This window comes from Oncorhynchus clarkii, chromosome 32 (genome assembly GCF_045791955.1).
Source record: "Oncorhynchus clarkii lewisi isolate Uvic-CL-2024 chromosome 32, UVic_Ocla_1.0, whole genome shotgun sequence".
Taxonomy (NCBI): domain Eukaryota; kingdom Metazoa; phylum Chordata; class Actinopteri; order Salmoniformes; family Salmonidae; genus Oncorhynchus; species Oncorhynchus clarkii.
In genome coordinates, this window is record NC_092178.1 from 32,278,432 (window position 1) to 32,297,216 (window position 18,785).

General features: G+C 43.0%; 2 protein-coding genes across 2 annotated transcripts; one reads left to right on the forward strand and one right to left on the reverse strand.

The window, feature by feature from the left end:
* Positions 1-286: 286 nt before the first annotated feature.
* LOC139391680 (flotillin-1) lies at positions 287-12,028 on the reverse strand. The gene is made up of 13 exons (XM_071139119.1): positions 11,883-12,028; positions 11,176-11,238; positions 10,821-10,896; positions 10,593-10,683; positions 9,893-10,036; positions 7,608-7,727; positions 7,365-7,460; positions 4,371-4,523; positions 3,951-4,132; positions 3,660-3,705; positions 3,215-3,352; positions 2,830-2,994; positions 287-2,192 (listed from the first exon to the last, which is right to left on the reverse strand). Exons 2-13 carry the CDS (start codon positions 11,216-11,218, stop codon positions 2,172-2,174), a joined length of 1,275 nt encoding a protein of 424 aa, XP_070995220.1. The 5' UTR covers positions 11,219-11,238; positions 11,883-12,028; the 3' UTR covers positions 287-2,171.
* A 1,185-nt stretch (positions 12,029-13,213) lies between these two features.
* LOC139392438 (tubulin beta chain) lies at positions 13,214-18,747 on the forward strand. The gene is made up of 4 exons (XM_071140419.1): positions 13,214-13,489; positions 16,434-16,542; positions 16,881-16,991; positions 17,163-18,747. Exons 1-4 carry the CDS (start codon positions 13,433-13,435, stop codon positions 18,218-18,220), a joined length of 1,335 nt encoding a protein of 444 aa, XP_070996520.1. The 5' UTR covers positions 13,214-13,432; the 3' UTR covers positions 18,221-18,747.
* The last annotated feature ends 38 nt before the right edge of the window (positions 18,748-18,785 follow it).

The window sequence follows — 18,785 nt, forward strand, 5'->3', positions numbered from 1 at the left end:
CCATAAATAAATACAACAACAAAAAAAATCTATGAAATTAAATATACAATTCAATACATTACAGACTATTCTGTGTAACATCATCAGTACATAAGATGCGATCTTGTGTGGTGATGATGAGGTCAAGGGTGACAGTGTGTGGGGGATAAGGCAAGTTGGTTGTCGGCCTCACTTCCTATACTGAATCAGTCATCTCACTAGACCCGACAATGCCATGAGACACACAGGGCTAGCACGCTGTGCTATCTGGAGGATTTCCATTGAACATACTGATCTGAGACATTGATTGGACGATAAGATAAGATAGTACTTTATTAATCGCCCAGAGGCGAAACTTGATTGCACCAGCCAATGCATACGGGGATGAGGAATGACCACTTGCCTTTCCTTTGGTGAAATGCAGTGTCATGAAATACAGTGAGTATACAAAACATTAGGAACACCTGCTCTTTCCATGACATAGACTGACCAGGTGAATCCAGGTGAAAGCTATGATCCCTTATTGATGTCACTCGTTAAATCCACTTCAATCAGTGTAGATGAAGGGGAGGAGACATGTTAAAGAAGGATTTTTAAGCCTTGAGACAATTGAGACATGGATTGTGTATGTGTGCCATTCAGAGGGTGAATGGGCAAGACAAAAAATGTAAGTGCATTTGAACGAGGTATGGTAGTAGGTGCCAGGTGCACTGGTTTGTGTCAAGAACTGCAACGCTGCTGGGTTTTTCACACTCAACAGTTTCCCGTGTGTATCAAGAATGGTCCACCAGCCAACTTGACACAACTGTGGTAAACATTGGAGTCAACATGGGCCAGCATCCCTGTGGAACACTTTCAACAACTTGTGGAGTTGATGCCCCAATGAAATTAGGCTGTTCTGAGGGCAACAATGGATGTATATTCTGTATGTGCCATGTACTCAATGCTTGTATATCATGCTGTTATGTCCATTAGTAGTACAATACGACACAGCTAGCTTTAGTTTGGGCTTCAAAAGGTTTCCAAAAAGAGAGTACATGCTTTCCGAATTTCTTCTTTTTACATGACACCTCCTCTCTTTCTACTTCTGACGACAATCAACATTTTTCTAACTGAAAATCGCTCCCTTTATTATTAATTATCACAGCTACTATTTCCGTTGATCTGAGGACCACCTTAAGAATAATGTAGCTTCAATGCTAACAGTACATCTCAATTAACATAAATAGTACAGCTTGACATTACAGTACGTAGCGTTAGGCAGAAGTGCAATAATTCCAAGATTATAACGTCATATTACATTTTGACAGCTATAACAGAGCAGTAAACCAGTCCCCTAGCACTCTGGACAAAAGTAATGCAAGTCACATTTGTGAGAACTGCTACATAATCTGCTTGACTAGAAGGTCCTTTCTGACGAATATTGATTAAATAGGATAATTCAGTGTGAGAAAGTACAACGAAAACAACATCAAAAACACGCACGTTGCGTGTCGTAACAGTGACTGTAGACACACATCAATGGGAAAGCACACATTTCACAGATAGAAATCCATAGAAAATAATCATATATTGAGAAACAAGTTGACTGGCCTATTCAGACTACTTCTCCCAAGAGCCTTTGCAGGTATAGATTAGAATATTGGATACTTTGAATGGTGAATATTTTTTACATTCATTGTTACTCAAACTTAGTGCCCACAGAGCCATGACATTTTCTCTTAACCAATTACATTTTGTCAGACTAAAACGACAACCAGTAACATTAAAAACAATGAAAGACTGAAACATGGATTTGGTCAGGTCCCCTTTTCTTCTGATGAGTAAGACCGAGCGCTGAGAATGAAAATACTGGATGGACGAGTTGATTGCGCGCTTGCATTGAACTCGCCAGTTAAGATGCACTTAGGGCTTGGCAGCAAGGCAGTGGACACAGGCAGTTAGGAGGAGGAATCCAGGGCCAAATAGAAAACGGGTTAGAGGTGAAAGGTGAGACAGGCAGAGAAAAGGGGCACTAAGACACATGGAAAGAAGAGGGGATCGATAGAAAGGGTTGATCATAGAAGCAGATATGTCGTTGGCATAACGTACTTGAGGAGAGAAGGTACGGCTGTGACAGTAGACACATACGCAGACACTACAGCCAGGCAGGGGTATGATGATAGGTCTACCTGAGCACCCGGGGCCTCTCCTCAGCCCATACGAGTCGCCACCTAGAGGATGGAGGGACAGGTTGAGAGAGAGGAAGATGGAGAGACAGAGAGCGAGAGGGTGGGGTTGGGGGGGGGGATTTGGAGAGAGAGAGAAAATGAAGGAGTAAGGACTCACAAAGTAGGAGCTAGCCAACTAGGTTTACCAACAATACAAACATTACTAACCTGCAGTCGGCATGCTATGCTATCTTGTACATGGTACTTACGATGACACATACTAACCTTTAGCATTCTTCATAAACCGTCAAATGAAGAGTTATACATGTACATGCGTGTTTGTCACAGTTATCTGGCAAGTTATTCATATATCCTATCCTGTGAAATATAACTCTAGAGCGTTGGGCTAGTAGCTGAAAGGTCGCTAGTTCGAATACCCGATCTGTTGATATATCCTTGAGTTAGCCACTTAACCCTAATTTGCTCCGAGGGCGCTGTGCTACCATGACTGACCTTGTAAAACAACACATTTCTCTGCACCTCTCCGGTGTATGTGACAATAAAACATTATTATTATCATTTTGGGGGGTAACAACTGGTATAATTAATTGGAGACCGACTGAGAATGTTGTTACGCAGACAAATAGAAGTCATCTTGTAATATAATACATCACGCACATCGTTGGTTAGGCCGTCTCACCTGCGAGATGTTGATTCCGGTCAGTTTCTCCACCGCCGCTGGTAGGCGGGTCATGATGTCTAGCACCTCCCCTGTGAGCTGGGCCGCGCCCACCTCGCCGCCGCCGCTGGATATCATGGTGATCTTCTGAGCCTGCGCCAGAGGCCTGCTGATCTCTTCCGCCATCTAGAGGAGGACAGAGGCACATACGAGAGGTGTCCGTCCAGTTTCTATGCCCGGTGATCGGATTTTGGGCTCTACAACTATGTGCACAAACTAACTTTCTATCAGTGTTATGACTTTTTCATGCAAATATTCGATTCCATGCAGGATTTTACGCGATCGTTAAACGTCCACATCTCATATGTGTATTTGAGCTCCGTCTCTTCAAAGGTTTGTTTCTCACTAGTGGTAGTTGCTCCAGCAGCATGTCCACCATGGCTCCCTCCTTGTACTGCTGGAAGGCTTCGGCCTTCTTGGCCATCTGCTCCGCCTCGGCTCTCCCCTTTGCCTCCACAGCAAAGGCCTCCGCATCTCCCTTAATCTGAGAGAGAGAGAAAGAGAGAAGAACATTTTGTTATGACGGTCAAACTATGTTGTTCCAGCCTCCTTGGGTGTAACTTATCGTAAGTTGACTGCAATATTTAGTAGTATTGATTTGAGCAAGCAAAATGGCTTGAGTGTGGTGAACGTGGACTTCTCCTATTACCATTAAAGTTCTCTCTGCTTATACGAGTCACAGACACAAGAATGAGCTGCTTTTAGGGGTAAAACAAGCTTGAAACAGTAACAGTCCTATACTAACAATGTCGTTTTCAGAATCTATCTCGAACAATGTGATGCTCACTCACCCTAATGGACTCTGCTTCAGCCTCTGCCTCCATGATGAGCTGTGCACTGTGGGAAGAGAAACATTTATTTGATCTCATACACCTTGGTTGGCCAGTGAGGTATACATTACGGATATAGTACATTGTACATATTCAGTATAGTTTGTATATGTGTTTTTTTTTGTCTGTCTCATACTCCATAGAACGCATTAATTATCTAGTATATTTTCATTGTCTATGCAATACATCTTTCACAAACTAAAATATATAATTTGTGAAAGGTCTTTTGGAGACCCTGTGGCCGTTACTCACCGCTGGGCCTCGGCCAGCTTCTCCAGGCGGTATCTCTCAGCCTCAGCGGGCTTCTTGACCTTGGCCTCCAGCTCCTTCTCCCTGCGGGTGATCTCCTGCTCCTGGAGCATGATCTGCTGAGAGCGCTCCACCACCTTCACCTGCATCTTCTCCTCCTCGATGCGCTGCTTGGTCTTGGCCACCTGATAGGGTTCAAACGGTAAGACCAAGATCTCAGTGGCGCTCTTTGTGACCATTTTTAAGAGGTTATGTTTGACCTCTATGTGGTTTTTGTTGTTGTTGAGTATTCCGTGTTTTACTTTTGTGTTGTTTTGTTTCAATTGGTTTGGTGAGATACTTTCCATTTTGAGAACAAACAAATAACGAGATTGGGTGTGCAGTACAATACATCCGTGTCTTAGAGTAATATCATGGACATACCTGTAGCTGGTAGGCCATCTCGGACTCCGCCTTCTTGGTGTTGACTTCGATGTCATAGGATGCTTTCTTCAGCTCATAGTCCCTCTGAGCCTTGGCCATCTGGATCTCATTTACATACTGGGCTGAGATCTTCTCCTGCATGGCATGGGCCTCCTACAGTGAGAGACACAGAGAGAGGGGAAAAAGAAACAAGAGGAGTTTGGACGAGGAAAGGTTGAGATGGAGTACCAGGAAAGAGAAAAGTATTGTATCTATTTATTTCATCTTTATTTAACCAGGTAGGCTAGTTGAGAACAAGTTCTCATTTACAACTGCGACCTGGCCAAGAGAAAGCAAAGCAGGGCGTCACATACAACAACACAGAATTACACATGGGATAAACAAACGTACAGTCAATAATACAATAGAAAAAGTCTACAGTGCCTTGCGAAAGTATTCGGCCCCCTTGAACTTTGCGACCTTTTGCCACATTTCAGGCTTCAAACATAAAGATATAAAACTGTATTTTTTTTGTGAAGAATCAACAACAAGTGGGACACAATCATGAAGTGGAACGACATTTATTGGATATTTCAAACTTTTTTTTAACTCTGAATGATCCAATGTTGACCTAAATGACTAATGATGATAAATACAATCCACCTGTGTGTAATCAAGTCTCCGTATAAATGCACCTGCACTGTGATAGTCTCAGAGGTCCGTTAAAAGCGCAGAGAGCATCATGAAGAACAAGGAACACACCAGGCAGGTCCGAGATACTGTTGTGAAGAAGTTTAAAGCCGGATTTGGATACAAAAAGATTTCCCAAGCTTTAAACATCCCAAGGAGCACTGTGCAAGCGATAATATTGAAATGGAAGGAGTATCAGACCACTGCAAATCTACCAAGACCTGGCCGTCCCTCTAAACTTTCAGCTCATACAAGGAGAAGACTGATCAGAGATGCAGCCAAGAGGCCCATGATCACTCTGGATGAACTGCAGAGATCTACAGCTGAGGTGGGAGACTCTGTCCATAGGACAACAATCAGTCGTATATTACACAAATCTGGCCTTTATGGAAGAGTGGCAAGAAGAAAGCCATTTCTTAAAGATATCCATAAAAAGTGTTGTTTAAAGTTTGCCACAAGCCACCTGGGAGACACACCAAACATGTGGAAGAAGGTGCTCTGGTCAGATGAAACCAAAATTGAACTTTTTGGCAACAATGCAAAACGTTATGTTTGGCGTAAAAGCAACACAGCTGAACACACCATCCCCACTGTCAAACATGGTGGTGGCAGCATCATGGTTTGGGCCTGCTTTTCTTCAGCAGGGACAGGGAAGATGGTTAAAATTGATGGGAAGATGGATGGAGCCAAATACAGGACCATTCTGGAAGAAAACCTGATGGAGTCTGCAAAAGACCTGAGACTGGGACGGAGATTTGTCTTCCAAGAAGACAAAGATCCAAAACATAAAGCAAAATCTACAATGGAATGGTTCAAAAATAAACATATCCAGGTGTTAGAATGGCCAAGTCAAAGTCCAGACCTGAATCCAATCGAGAATCTGTGGAAAGAACTGAAAACTGCTGTTCACAAATGCTCTCCATCCAACCTCACTGAGCTCGAGCTGTTTTGCAAGGAGGAATGGGAAAAAATGTCAGTCTCTCGATGTGCAAAACTGATAGAGACATACCCCAAGCGACTTACAGCTGTAATCGCAGCAAAAGGTGGCGCTACAAAGTATTAACTTAAGGGGGCTGAATAATTCTGCACGCCCAATTTTTCAGTTTTTGATTTGTTAAAAAAGTTTGAAATATCCAATAAATGTCGTTCCACTTCATGATTGTGTCCCACTTGTTGTTGATTCTTCACAAAAAAATACAGTTTTATATCTTTATGTTTGAAGCCTGAAATGTGGCAAAAGGTCGCAAAGTTCAAGGGGGCCGAATACTTTCGCAAGGCACTGTATATACAGTGTGTGCAAATGAAGTAGGATAAAGTAAATAAATAGGCTATAGTGGTAAAATAATTACAATTTATCAATTAAACACTGGAGTGATAGATGTGCAGAAGATGAGTGTGCAAGTAGAGATACTGGGGTGCAACGGAGCAAAATAAATCAAATAAATAACAGTATGGGGATAAGATAGTTGGATGGGCTGTTTACAGACTGGCTATGTAAAGGTGCAGTGATCTGTCAGCTGCTCTGAAAGCTGGTGCTTAAAGCTAGTGAGGGAGGTATGAGTTTCCAGCTTCATTGATTTTTGCAGTTCTTCCAGTCATTGGCAGCAGAGAACTGGAAGGAAAGGCGGCCAAGGTAGGAATTGGCTTTGGGGACGACCAGTGAAATATACCTGCTGGAGTGCGTGCTATGGGTGGGTGCTGCTATGGTGACCAGTGAGCTGAGATAAGTTGGGGCTTTACCTAGCAAAGACTTATAGATGACCTGGAGCGACGAATATGCGACGAATATGAAGCGAGGGCCAGCCAACGAGAGCATACAGGTCGCAGTGGTGGGTGGTATATGGGGCTTTGGTGACAAAACGGATGACACTGTGATAGACTGCATCCAATTTGCTGAGTAGAGTGTTGGAGGCTATTTTGTAAATGACATTGCCGAAGTCAAGGATCGGTAGGATAGTCAGTTTTACGAGAGTATGTTTGGCAGCATGAGTGAAGGATGCTTTGTTGCGAAAAGATTAGATTTAATTTTAGATTGGAGATGCTTAATGTGAGTCTGGAAGGAGAGATATATGTATATATATTTATATATATATGGGGGATTGTAAATTATGCAGACAATTACATTGATGGAAACTATAATCTATCTGCAATATTCAAGTTGGTCTACCCCCCCCAAAAAATCAAGTAAGAACGGATAAGGAAAACCAAGCAATAGAAAATATGATGGTGAATTCCGAAATAAACAAGAGCAAGGTAAAGGATAACGGGTTGAGGGAGAGAAGGTAGAAAGAATGAGAGACTAGAGAGAAGGGAGAGGTGGCTCACCCTGATCACAGCATCCCTCTTGAACTGGGCCTCTCCGATGCGGGCGTCTTTCTGCACCTGGGCGGTCCTGGACTTCCCCAGGGAGTGGAGGTAGTCCTGAACCACAGAGAGGAAGACGACAGCATGCTTTTAGTTTAGGGTCGATTATTTACCTGGCATCCATCTAGTGTCCATTATTTACCTTTTATTGGAGCATCTGCGGAAAAATGGAGTCTCCATTGAAAGTAGAGAGAGAAAGCACACCTGGTCATCGTGAACGTCTTTGAGCGTGTAGCTGACCACGCTGATGCCCATGTTGACCAAGTCAGACGAGGCCACCTTGAACACCTCCTCCGAGAACTTCTTGCGGTCCCTATAGATCTCCTGATGGGGGAAATAACAGAGTTAGGGCCTATGTTGATATACCTTCGTTTGACAATGAAAAGATGCAGTGCTCCCTCTCCATCATGCTACTATGTAGTTGAACACATAGCCAGAAATAGATTTCCATATGACTATGGTTCGACTGTAAATATATAATACGGTTTGATTTGTTGTTTGTTATGGTCTGTTTGTTATGGTCTGTTTGATTTGTTGTTTGTTATGGTCTGTTTGTTATGGTCTGTTTGTTTTGGTCTGTTTGTTATGGTTTGTTTGTTATGGTCTGTTTATGGTCTGTTTGTTATGGTCTGTTTATGGTCTGTTTGTTATGGTCTGTTTATGGTCCGTTTGTTATGGTCTGTTTGTTATGGTATGTTTGTTATGGTCTGTTTATGGTCTGTTTGTTTTGGTCTGTTTGTTATGGTATGTTTGTTATGGTCTGTTTATGGTCTGTTTGTTATGGTCTGTTTGTTACGGTCTGTTTGTTATGGTCTGTTTGTTATGGTATGTCACAAGCCATTTCTAGTATGCAATGTGCTGTTTTGCGTGTGGTACATATACTACCGTTCAAAAGTTTGGGGTCACTTAGAAATGTCCTTATTTTTTAAAGAAAATCACATTTTTTGTCCATTAAAATAACATCAAATTGATCAGAAATACAGTGTAGACATTGTTAATGTTGTAAATTACTATTGTAGCTGGAAACTGATTATTTCTTATGGAATATCTACATAGGCGTACAGAGGCCCTTTATCAGCAACCATCACTCCTGTGTTCCAATGGCACGTTGTGTTAGCTAATCCAAGTTTATCATTTTAAAAGGCTAATTGATCATTAGAAAACCCATTTGCAATTATGTTAGTACAACTGCATACTGTTGTTCTGATTAAAGAAGCAATAGAATTGGCCTTCTTTAGACTAGTTGAGTATCTGGAGCATCAGCATTTGTGTGTTCGATTACAGGATCAAAATGGCTAGAAACAAAGAACTTTATTCTGAAACTCATCAGTCTATTCTTGTTCTGAGAAATGAAGGCTGTTCTATGCGAGAAATTGTCAAGAAACTGAAGATCTCATACAACGCTGTGTACTACTCCCTTCACAGAACAGCGCAAACTGGCCCTAACCAGAATAGAAAGAGGAGTGGGAGGCCCCGGTGCACAACTGAGCAAGAGGACAAGTACATTAGAGTGTCTAGTTTGAGAAACAGACGCCTCACAAGTCCTCAACTGGCAGCTTCAATAAATAGTACACGTAAAACACCAGTCTAAATGTCAACCGTGAAGAGGCGACTCCGGGATGCTGGCCTTCGAGGCAGAGTTGCAAAGAAAAAGCCATATCTCAGACTGGCCAATAAAAATAAAAGATTAAGATGGGCAAAAGAACACAGACACTGGACAGAGGAACTCTGCATAGAAGGCCAGCATCCCGGAGTCGCCTCTTCACTGTTGACGTTGAGACTGGTGTTTTGTGGGTGGGCCTCTGTACGTCTATGTAGATATTCCATTAGAAATCAGCCGTTTCCAGCTACAATAGTAATTTACAACATTAACAATGTCTCCACTGTATTTCTGAACAATTTGATGTTATTTTAACGGACAAAAAATTTGCTTTTCTTTCAAAAACAAGGACATTTCTAAGTGACCCCAAACTTTTGAACGGTGGTGTACATAAAGAAATACCCTCTAATAAAAGGTGACATTATGTACAGTCGCCTCATATTAAACAATTGATCTCAAATCCAAAATGCTGGAGTATGGGGCCAAATTAAAAGTTTTAGCTTCCCTGTCCAAATAAATGGGTAGGGGAGTGTATCTCTAGCCATAGCTCTTGGGTTTGGTCATGGCTTTAAAGCATTGAAATCAGTGATATGCTATAATGTGCTGTTTGTTTATCTGTAACTGCGGATGTGGCCAGTAAGAGTGCTATCCAGTTAACCTCATGCAACCGTGAAGAAGGCAAATGGTGCCAAAATGTTTCTATATTGCACTAAAATGGGTGAGCTGCTATAATGTAGCCTGATCCCAGATCTGTTTGTGACATCTTGCAAAACAGATGTTCTACAACAGGTTGGTCAAAACAAGCATTGTGATTGGGTCCTCGGCAGGTACTCGACTTCGCCTTGGACCAACGACCGCAGCACGGCTGTGCTAAAAAGGTCAGGTTTACCTCCACAGTCAGGTGGGCAATAATGGCCCTCTGGTGACCCTCCAGCGTCTCCAGGGCGATTTGGGCGATCTCGCCCTCCGACTTCCCCATGAACATCTGACAGGCTGCGGCCAGCATCTGCTTGTTCTGCCCCTGGATCTTCATCTGGAGGGAGGAGAGCACACAGGTTAATAGATCATTAGGGCACGCAACCGAAAACATTTTGAAATGTTTTGAAACAGAAAATGTGCATTTTATGAGCAAGTTCAGGTAGTCCCTCCCTGTTTTAGTCTGTTGTTGGTGATTAATGAGCATGACTCAGGTGTGCACATTGCTAAACAAACAGAAGCATCTGCTGTATACTACCCGACTACACAGCAGTAGTAGTAGTACTAACACTCCCAACAGGCAAGGTTACTCAGTTCTGTCCAAAGCACAAGCGAGTGAGGTATTTCATCATTTAAGACCCGTGTATAAATGAATGATATAAGCAAAACAGTTGGCGTGTTTTAATTAGCTACTTGATACCTACTTACTTAAAGAGAGCCTTTACGTTTGTGTTCAAAACTGGGGCCATTATTGCCCACCTGACTGTGGAGGTAAACTTTTGAGCACAGCTCTGCTGCGGTCGTTGACACAAGGCTTAAAGGTGATGTAACAGAATAGTGCCGTTACATTGGCTCAGGAAGAAATGGAGACAGAGAAAGATGGAGAGACAAACCTGGGCAATACCAGTGACCGAGATGGGAACCCCATGCCGGGTGTAGACTTTATCACTCTTCACGTTCAGCGTCAGAGTGTTCAGGGAGATCCTGGGAGAGAGGAGGGGAAATGAGAGAGAGAGATAGTCATTCCACAATGCTGTAGTATGATATCCCAAAACAATGGCAAATGGCAACGCACGGCCAATATATGTGTTTGCAGACGTGAACAGGAAAAGAGACCACACCTCTGGATCTTCTGAACACAGGGAAGCACAAACACTCTGCCTCCAGAAATCATTACTGGAGGAGAACGGCAGAGCCCTGAGAAACAGAGAGCGAGAGCGAGAGAGGGAGAGGAAGAGAGCGAGAGAGGGAGAGGAAGAGAGCGAGAGAGGGAGAGTGAGAGAGAGAGAGGGAGAGCGAGAGAGCGAGAGAGAGAGGGAGAGCGAGAGAGAGCGAGAGAGCGAAAGAGCAAGAGAAGGAGAGCGAGAGAGCGAGAGGATGGTGAGATACGCATGCGAGTATTACTACCATCTTAGAGCTCTTTAATGTAATATGTTTATAAATGGAGAATAGAATTGTATTGATTAGAGAATGGACCTGACACCACCATAGCCTCATTTGGACCACATGTGTAGAACATGTTTTTTTCTCCCTCAGATTCTAGAAATACAAAAAAATACACACACAAAATGTAATTAAACAATTTCATATACCAAGCTTCAATGCTTGGCAATGGGCCAGACAGTGGTCTACTTAAGAGTCGTACATTGGCATATTGCTCAAGCTTTTATAGCTTCATTCATCAGTCATGCTTGACAGCTTTGACTGAAATCTATACAGTAGGCCTAATAATAATTTCATATAGCTACTGTAAGTAACAAATGTGACTAAACGTTTTCTATATTTCAATTCAGATTTAATCCGAATTTGAGCTGGTAGTCAGTATTAGAACTATTGTGATCTTCTCCATGAAAATCCAAGGGGGCAGGAGCCTTGAGAAAGTTCTCGAGACAACACTGACTGCTAATTTAATTTGCGTAAATGTTGCGCATCATCACTCAGGACATTTTGCTGATAAAGAGCATAGAAAGACAAGCTAATATATGTATCAACAAATGTATCAACACACATGCAAATAGGATATAAATAAAACATGCAAGGGTGTAGCAACTCGTTACCAAATGATACAAATGTGTCCAATTCCACTATCCCTTTTGCCAGACCCCACTGCTGTTTACATACATTGCAATCCGAGATGCTTCAAATCAATCGAATGATTAGGCGAAGTATGTCCAATCACTTACCAATTTGACAGAATGAACTAATGCAGAATGCAAATGTATAGATAATTGTTTTTGCTCTCAAAATACAGAAGCGTTATTCTTGCTATCGTCTGTCCAATGACTGTATGTATATATGAAGCGTTTGTCCCGTTATAGCCCTTCCCGTCAAAAGAGTCTATCCATCGTCTCACGCCCATTACAAAATGTGCTGTCGCCATCTGGTGTTGCGGTGGTGAATTTAATTTCATTCAGTGATCAGTGTGAAATACTTCAGTATTTAGGATACAATATCGAATTACTTAGCTAGATCAACAAAAGTATTGCATTTCTGCTCTTTAGTTGCACTTTTTTATTTGTTGTTTATTTGATGTGACCCCGCCCCTCTGCTATGAAAAGCCAACTGACATTTACTCCTGGGGTGCTGACCTGTTGCACCCTCTATAACCATTATTATTATTATTATTTGACCCTGCTGGTCGTCTATGAACATTTTAACATATTGAAGAGCGATCTGGCCTTAAGGACCATGTACTCTTATAATCTTCACCGCCACAGCCAGAAGAGGACTGACAACACCTCTGAGCCTGGTTCCTCTCTAGGTTTCCTCCTAGGTTCCTGCCTTTCTAGGGAGTTTTTTTTCTAGCCACCGCGTTTCTACATCTGCATTGCTTGCTGTTTGGGGTTTTAGGCGTGGTTTCTGTATAAGCCCTTTGTGACATCTGCTTATGTAAAAAAAAAAAAAAAAGGCTTTATATATACATTTGATTGGTGTGGAGCTTAAATGTGTTGCTTCATACAACCACCCCGTTGAATATTTGTCTTATTAAGGCCTCAGACGCAGTGGCCGGGGTAATCAGCACAGCAGGTGGCATGGTTACATATATATATATTTGGCCATTGGATGTTATAACCAAACAGCAGAAGATAGTATTCTGCATAATCATTATATCTGTTTTCAACTCAAAATGTAGGATGATGAACATCATTTTGGACTTATTGTAGTAAGGTTATCAATATGTACGTCATTTGTCTTGGCTGATCTGATTTAAGGGAATCAATTGCTGTACATAATATCACTGTTTTATTGTTTTATTCTAGGAACTATTTTCACATCTAATCGGGGGGGGGGATTATTTTCCAACAATACCTTTTTGCATTAATAGACTATTTTATATGAGTCTTACAGGATTCGAGGCAAGTCATACAGTTCATGATCATCTAGATTAGAAAATATTTGATAGCGAGTGCGCTGACTCCATGTCCTGCCAGCTAAAACAGGGCAGTAACAGGACGGGACGCGGCACTCCCTCTCTACTTCCGGCCCCTTTCTTTACGGTAGAGAAACCCCGTTGATTTTCTTTCCTCAGCCAATCAAGATTGGGTTTCCGAAGTCCTTGTCCAATCATTAGCGCAAACTTCGGGTTGGCCACTGTCCAGACTTTTACATTTGTTGTCCCGCCTTACTCAAAGGTGGCATCCACATATTTCACAGTTGTGAGTGTGTCAACAGCGTCGACATAACAGCACTTCAATTTATTCTCTTGTATTTTCTATTACTACACGCTTACAGAATGAGGGAAATTGTACACATTCAGGCCGGGCAGTGCGGTAACCAGATTGGGGCCAAGGTAAGAATCTTAAAAACTTAAACGAACAATGTCTAGGCTTACATTTGGGAATTAATAAATAATGCATTGTAAAAACTATTTGTTTCTTCTCAAAAAGTTGTATTCTAGGCTATGGGTATTTTAAGTTTTTAAAAATCCACTTTGCCTAAATGTTAAACATTCAATGCAGTATATTCCGTTATGGTCTCTTTTTTCTAACATGAGGCCATTTAAAGTTCCCAATGGATGAAGAGTGCCGGAATGAATATGCCTTTTGTTGTCTGTTTTTCAGTCCAGTTGTAAAGCTTCTACGTCGTTTTTGTTCTTTTTGGGATATACATTTATCTTTTGCCAATGTAAACTAGTCTTAGAAGAAAGCACAACTGGAAAAACGCTGACAGTTATTTTATTATGGTAAGATATCCCCGGGGCTATTGAGACGTGATTTCGCTGGGCGTCTGTCTGCTTTTTCTGCCACGCTCATTGTTTCGTGTCTGGAATAGCCTTTTCTTCAATAGACTACGAAAAAGAGATGTCTAAAATGAAGACTTTAAAACACAGATGGAAAAAAAAACTAGACATTTATATACAAGACACTTAGTTCTAAAGTTATGACACGGTAGAAAAACTATAGCTTCACAAAGGCTAGTTCACCCCCCGCGGTTTACAGATGTTGACGCGCAAAGATTGCATTTTCGAGACTTTTTTTTTGTGGTTTGACAAGTTTACATTTCCTATACTTTTAGTCTCAGTAGACTATGTGTATTCCCTTGCATTACACATTTAGTTAATTAGGCTATGTCTCTAGATAGCCTCCTATAATACTATTGAGTCATCTTCAGGCAGTGGCACGAGTCAAACTTTAAACATAACTTGTAAAAGAGTAATGGGCTTTTTACAACAAAAACGCATGCCCTGTTGCGCATTGACACGTCGCATCTTGGCTGACTACGCATAATAGACCAGTAAAATAAACCATTATTAACGCGATGGTGATTTAAAGAGAATAGCGGGGACACTACAGCTGTCTTATTTGGGCTGAATCAACGTCCTTTTTAATTTAAGGGGAAAAAAGGGGAAAGTTGCTGAAGCAGGCAAGGGAGAGATCGGGCTCCCGAGTGGCGCAGCGGTCTAAGGCACAACATCTTAGTGCAAGAGGCGTCACTACAGTCCCTAGTTCGAATCCAGGCTGTATCACATCCGGCTGTGATTGTAAGTTCCATAGGGCGGTGCACAATTGGTCCAGCGTCGGTCAGGTTTGGCCCGGGGTAGGCCGTGATTGTAAATAAGATTTTTTTTTTGTAAATAAGATTTTTTTTTTGTAACTGACTTGCCTAGTTAAATAATAAATATAAAACGCCAACAACTGTGAAGGGGACTTCTGGGGAGGGATATGAGCAGGCTGTGGACTATGAGAGCGCATGACATCGTTTAAATGACTCATGCTTGTGATAAGGAGTCGAGTACACACTTAAGTGTAGCCTATATGTTTTTATCCACAACTTTAGTTCTTTTACACAAACACCATTTGGCAACACCAGCCATGTCCAGTGGGCCAGTGAAACGTCATCAACATAATGTAATATCCACAAGGCCTCATTAACTCTCTTTAAATATTCTGTCTATACCAAATAGCTACATAGGTCTATTCAGGCCTACCCTTTGTGGTGAATGGAATTCTGATGGGAAACAGAGTGTGTCAATAGGCTGACTTGGTAGCCCTAACTTGTTGATGTGTTAAATCCGAATGTGTATTACCAGACAGCACGGTGAACAAGAATGGGCCATTTCACTAATATTTCTTGATAATCAGAGGGGTTCAAGAATAGATGGTAAAGTGGGGTGAAAGCTCAAAGAGGTGTTTCATATAGAACAAGGTTCTCGCTCTCTCTATTTCAGATTAGGGTCAGTTGAGTTCGCATCAATCTGTCCCAGTGGGCTAATTCCTCTGGGATGGTTCTACTTTGCCCGCTCACGTGGTAGCCTACAGAGTATTGCTTCTCTCCCTCTCTCTCTTGTTCAGCCGTTTATAACACGTCTTCATGGACGGTAGATATTCTAACGTAAGTATAGAGTTGTTTTAAGCAGCTCTTTACGCCCATCTCTTGAGCTGGTCTTCCACTCCAAGACTAGATGTTTCTCCACATTACTCTAATCCCTTGTTGTTGCTGCAGCCCTCCCAGGTCAGAAAAGTGACATCAGTAGTAGTGACACGACCATGCACGCATGGATGTGTGCAGGCATCACATCCACACTCATGCATCTACACACACTTCTTAGACTTCGCAATACCGCACACACACCATAGCTTTGCAGTGTGACTGCGAAGCTGAACTAACGAATACACCGAGCACACCACAACTGTCCTTGCACTGTACGTTGCACAAGGGGGGGGGGACTCTGTAGCCTAGCTTGAAAAGCACCAATTCAGCTATAGAAATGCGATTTTGAACGTGCTGCTCAATGCCTTGTGACTGCGAAGGCAATTATTTCTTGGATTTGCCTCTATACTCCCTGAGAGAATTCTCAGGGAGTGTTTTTCTCCACCTGTGGTAGCTGGGAGGTCAGGAGCACACATCTGTGCCAGGATAGACAACCCAACTGGATAACATTTTGAATAGTTTGGGAATTATGTTGTGTATTGAATATCCATATGGTATATGTTTCAACTTAACATAATAGAGTGTCTTGCATGATGTTTTGTATGTTTTGTGTTGTAGAGGATACCTTGTATGGTATAGGGTCTTGTTCACCTTTACAGCAATAGTCATTTTTTCATGACATTTCTAATGTAATAATATAGTAACAACAATAACCAAATGTACTACCACTAGCTTCCCAACCACTTGACCTCACACCACCCCACATTCTGTTGGTAGTTCAGCCACTGAGCGCAACCTGCACTTTAGCAGTGCTGGCCTGTGCCAATTCAAGCCTCTCGGTTGACATGTCTCGACCTTTTTAGTTCTGGGAGGTGATCAGCGATGAACATGGCATCGACCCCACAGGCACCTACCATGGAGACAGTGACTTGCAGCTGGACAGGATCAGTGTCTACTACAACGAGGCTTCAGGTAGCACATCTCTACCCTCTACAGTTACAAATAACTTTTCAACCGAAGAACATCTTTGGTGCTTACACAGACATGTACATATATGCATTTATTCTATTGAAATTGAGATTCATTTAAATTCTATCCATAATGTAACGTAATGGGTGAACATCACAATGTGGCAGGGGATACTGGATAGGGTCACACAATTCGTGGACTAGTGGTGGTGTACAGGACGTGATGTATTTTGTCCTCCCCCTGGTGGACAGACAGGAGCTCCTCTCCCCTTGACATCAAATAACCCATTGTTCCCTGCAGTATTGAGCTGGTGTGTGTCTCTCTATCGTTGTCTCATGGAGGTGGCAAGTATGTACCCAGAGCGGTCTTAGTGGACCTGGAGCCCGGCACCATGGACTCTGTCAGATCCGGACCGTTCGGGCAGATCTTCAGACCAGACAACTTTGTGTTTGGTAAGGAACTAGAGGGGGTTGTGTTTAGCACTGCTTGGACATTGAAGGGACATATCACGTTTAGTTGGCACATAGGATAATGAAACACAAGGGAAAAAGTCATTATGAAACAGTCCTGTAATTTCAGGTGTTTGAGGTCTTTATGTCCCTCCTTTCCTCTGATGTTTCTAGGTCAGAGCGGTGCAGGAAACAACTGGGCAAAGGGCCACTACACTGAGGGAGCAGAGCTGGTGGACTCAGTCCTGGATGTGGTGAGGAAAGAGGCTGAGAGCTGTGACTGCCTCCAGGGTTTCCAGCTCACCCACTCCCTGGGTGGGGGCACTGGCTCGGGCATGGGCACCCTGCTCATCAGCAAGATCCGTGAAGAGTACCCCGACCGCATCATGAACACCTTCAGCGTGGTGCCCTCCCCTAAAGTGTCAGACACTGTGGTGGAGCCCTACAATGCCACCCTGTCAGTCCACCAGCTAGTGGAGAACACAGACGAGACCTTCTGCATTGACAACGAGGCTCTCTACGACATCTGCTTCCGGACCCTCAAACTCACCACGCCGACTTACGGAGACCTCAACCACCTGGTGTCGGCCACCATGAGCGGAGTCACCACTTGCCTGCGTTTCCCCGGGCAGCTCAACGCCGACCTCCGTAAACTGGCCGTCAACATGGTGCCTTTCCCCCGTCTCCACTTCTTCATCCCCGGCTTCGCCCCCCTCACCAGCAGGGGGAGCCAGCAGTATCGTGCCCTCACCGTGCCTGAGCTCACTCAGCAAGTGTTCGACGCCAAGAACATGATGGCCGCATGTGACCCGCGCCACGGTCGCTACCTCACTGTCGCCGCTGTCTTCCGTGGCCGCATGTCCATGAAGGAGGTGGACGAGCAGATGCTCAACGTCCAGAACAAGAACAGCAGCTACTTCGTTGAATGGATCCCCAACAACGTCAAGACCGCCGTCTGCGACATTCCTCCAAGAGGCCTCAAAATGGCCGTCACCTTCATCGGCAACAGCACGGCCATCCAGGAGCTGTTCAAGCGTATCTCTGAGCAGTTCACCGCCATGTTCCGCCGCAAGGCCTTCCTCCATTGGTACACCGGAGAGGGCATGGACGAGATGGAGTTCACTGAGGCAGAGAGCAACATGAACGACCTGGTGTCTGAGTACCAGCAGTACCAGGACGCCACCGCCGAGGAGGAGGGAGAGTTTGAGGAGGAGGCTGAGGAGGACGCTTAAAGACGGAGTGAAGCAACACGAGCAAGGAGGAAGAATGACGAAAAGTCCTACAAAAAGTCTGAAAAAAATTCAAAATACCACAAAAAAGTGAAAAACAAGAAAAGTACGAAAATAAAATCGGAGGAATACTATACGTAGCTGAGAAGAGGAGGAGCCCAATTGCACACCCATAAATGAACACAATCATGGAGAGGTCTAGGAATTTAATTCCATTAGACAATAGCAAGGCTTTGAAACAAGATTATCTGAAAGAACATCAGCAAATTTGTGTGTACAGAACATTTTAGTAAATGTTTACACATTGAACTAATTTTCAAATAGAAGCCATTGTTATTTTAGGTCAAGCCAGTTCGTCTATATGTCCAAACCCTGCTATAGTGTCAGGTATTGTTGACATCTGTACTGCACTATGAAGGACTGAAACTGCAACCTTCTTGCATGTTTAAAAAAAATGGTTTTGTTTTGATCCTTGAGAAAGTGAAAAGCAAGGTGCCTCCGGGGAGAAATAAAAAGGCATTTTTAGAAAACCTCTCTCTGTTGTTATTATTGGAAGGAAAATATTCAT

Bases quoted from the DNA above. Each gene is read 5' to 3' on its own strand.
- LOC139391680 (XM_071139119.1), bottom strand. From the start codon at position 11,218: ATGTTCTACACATGTGGTCCAAATGAGGCTATGGTGGTGTCAG. The intron at 7,728-9,892 runs GTAAACCTGACC...TTCCCCCATCAG, and splicing joins TTGCCCACCTGACTGTGGAG to GAGATCTATAGGGACCGCAA. The intron at 3,706-3,950 runs GTGAGTAACGGC...CTCTTCCCACAG, and splicing joins AAGCTGGCCGAGGCCCAGCG to TGCACAGCTCATCATGGAGG.
- LOC139392438 (XM_071140419.1), top strand. From the start codon at position 13,433: ATGAGGGAAATTGTACACATTCAGGCCGGGCAGTGCGGTAACCAGATT. The intron at 13,490-16,433 runs GTAAGAATCTTA...CGACCTTTTTAG, and splicing joins GTAACCAGATTGGGGCCAAG to TTCTGGGAGGTGATCAGCGA. The intron at 16,992-17,162 runs GTAAGGAACTAG...TGATGTTTCTAG, and splicing joins ACCAGACAACTTTGTGTTTG to GTCAGAGCGGTGCAGGAAAC.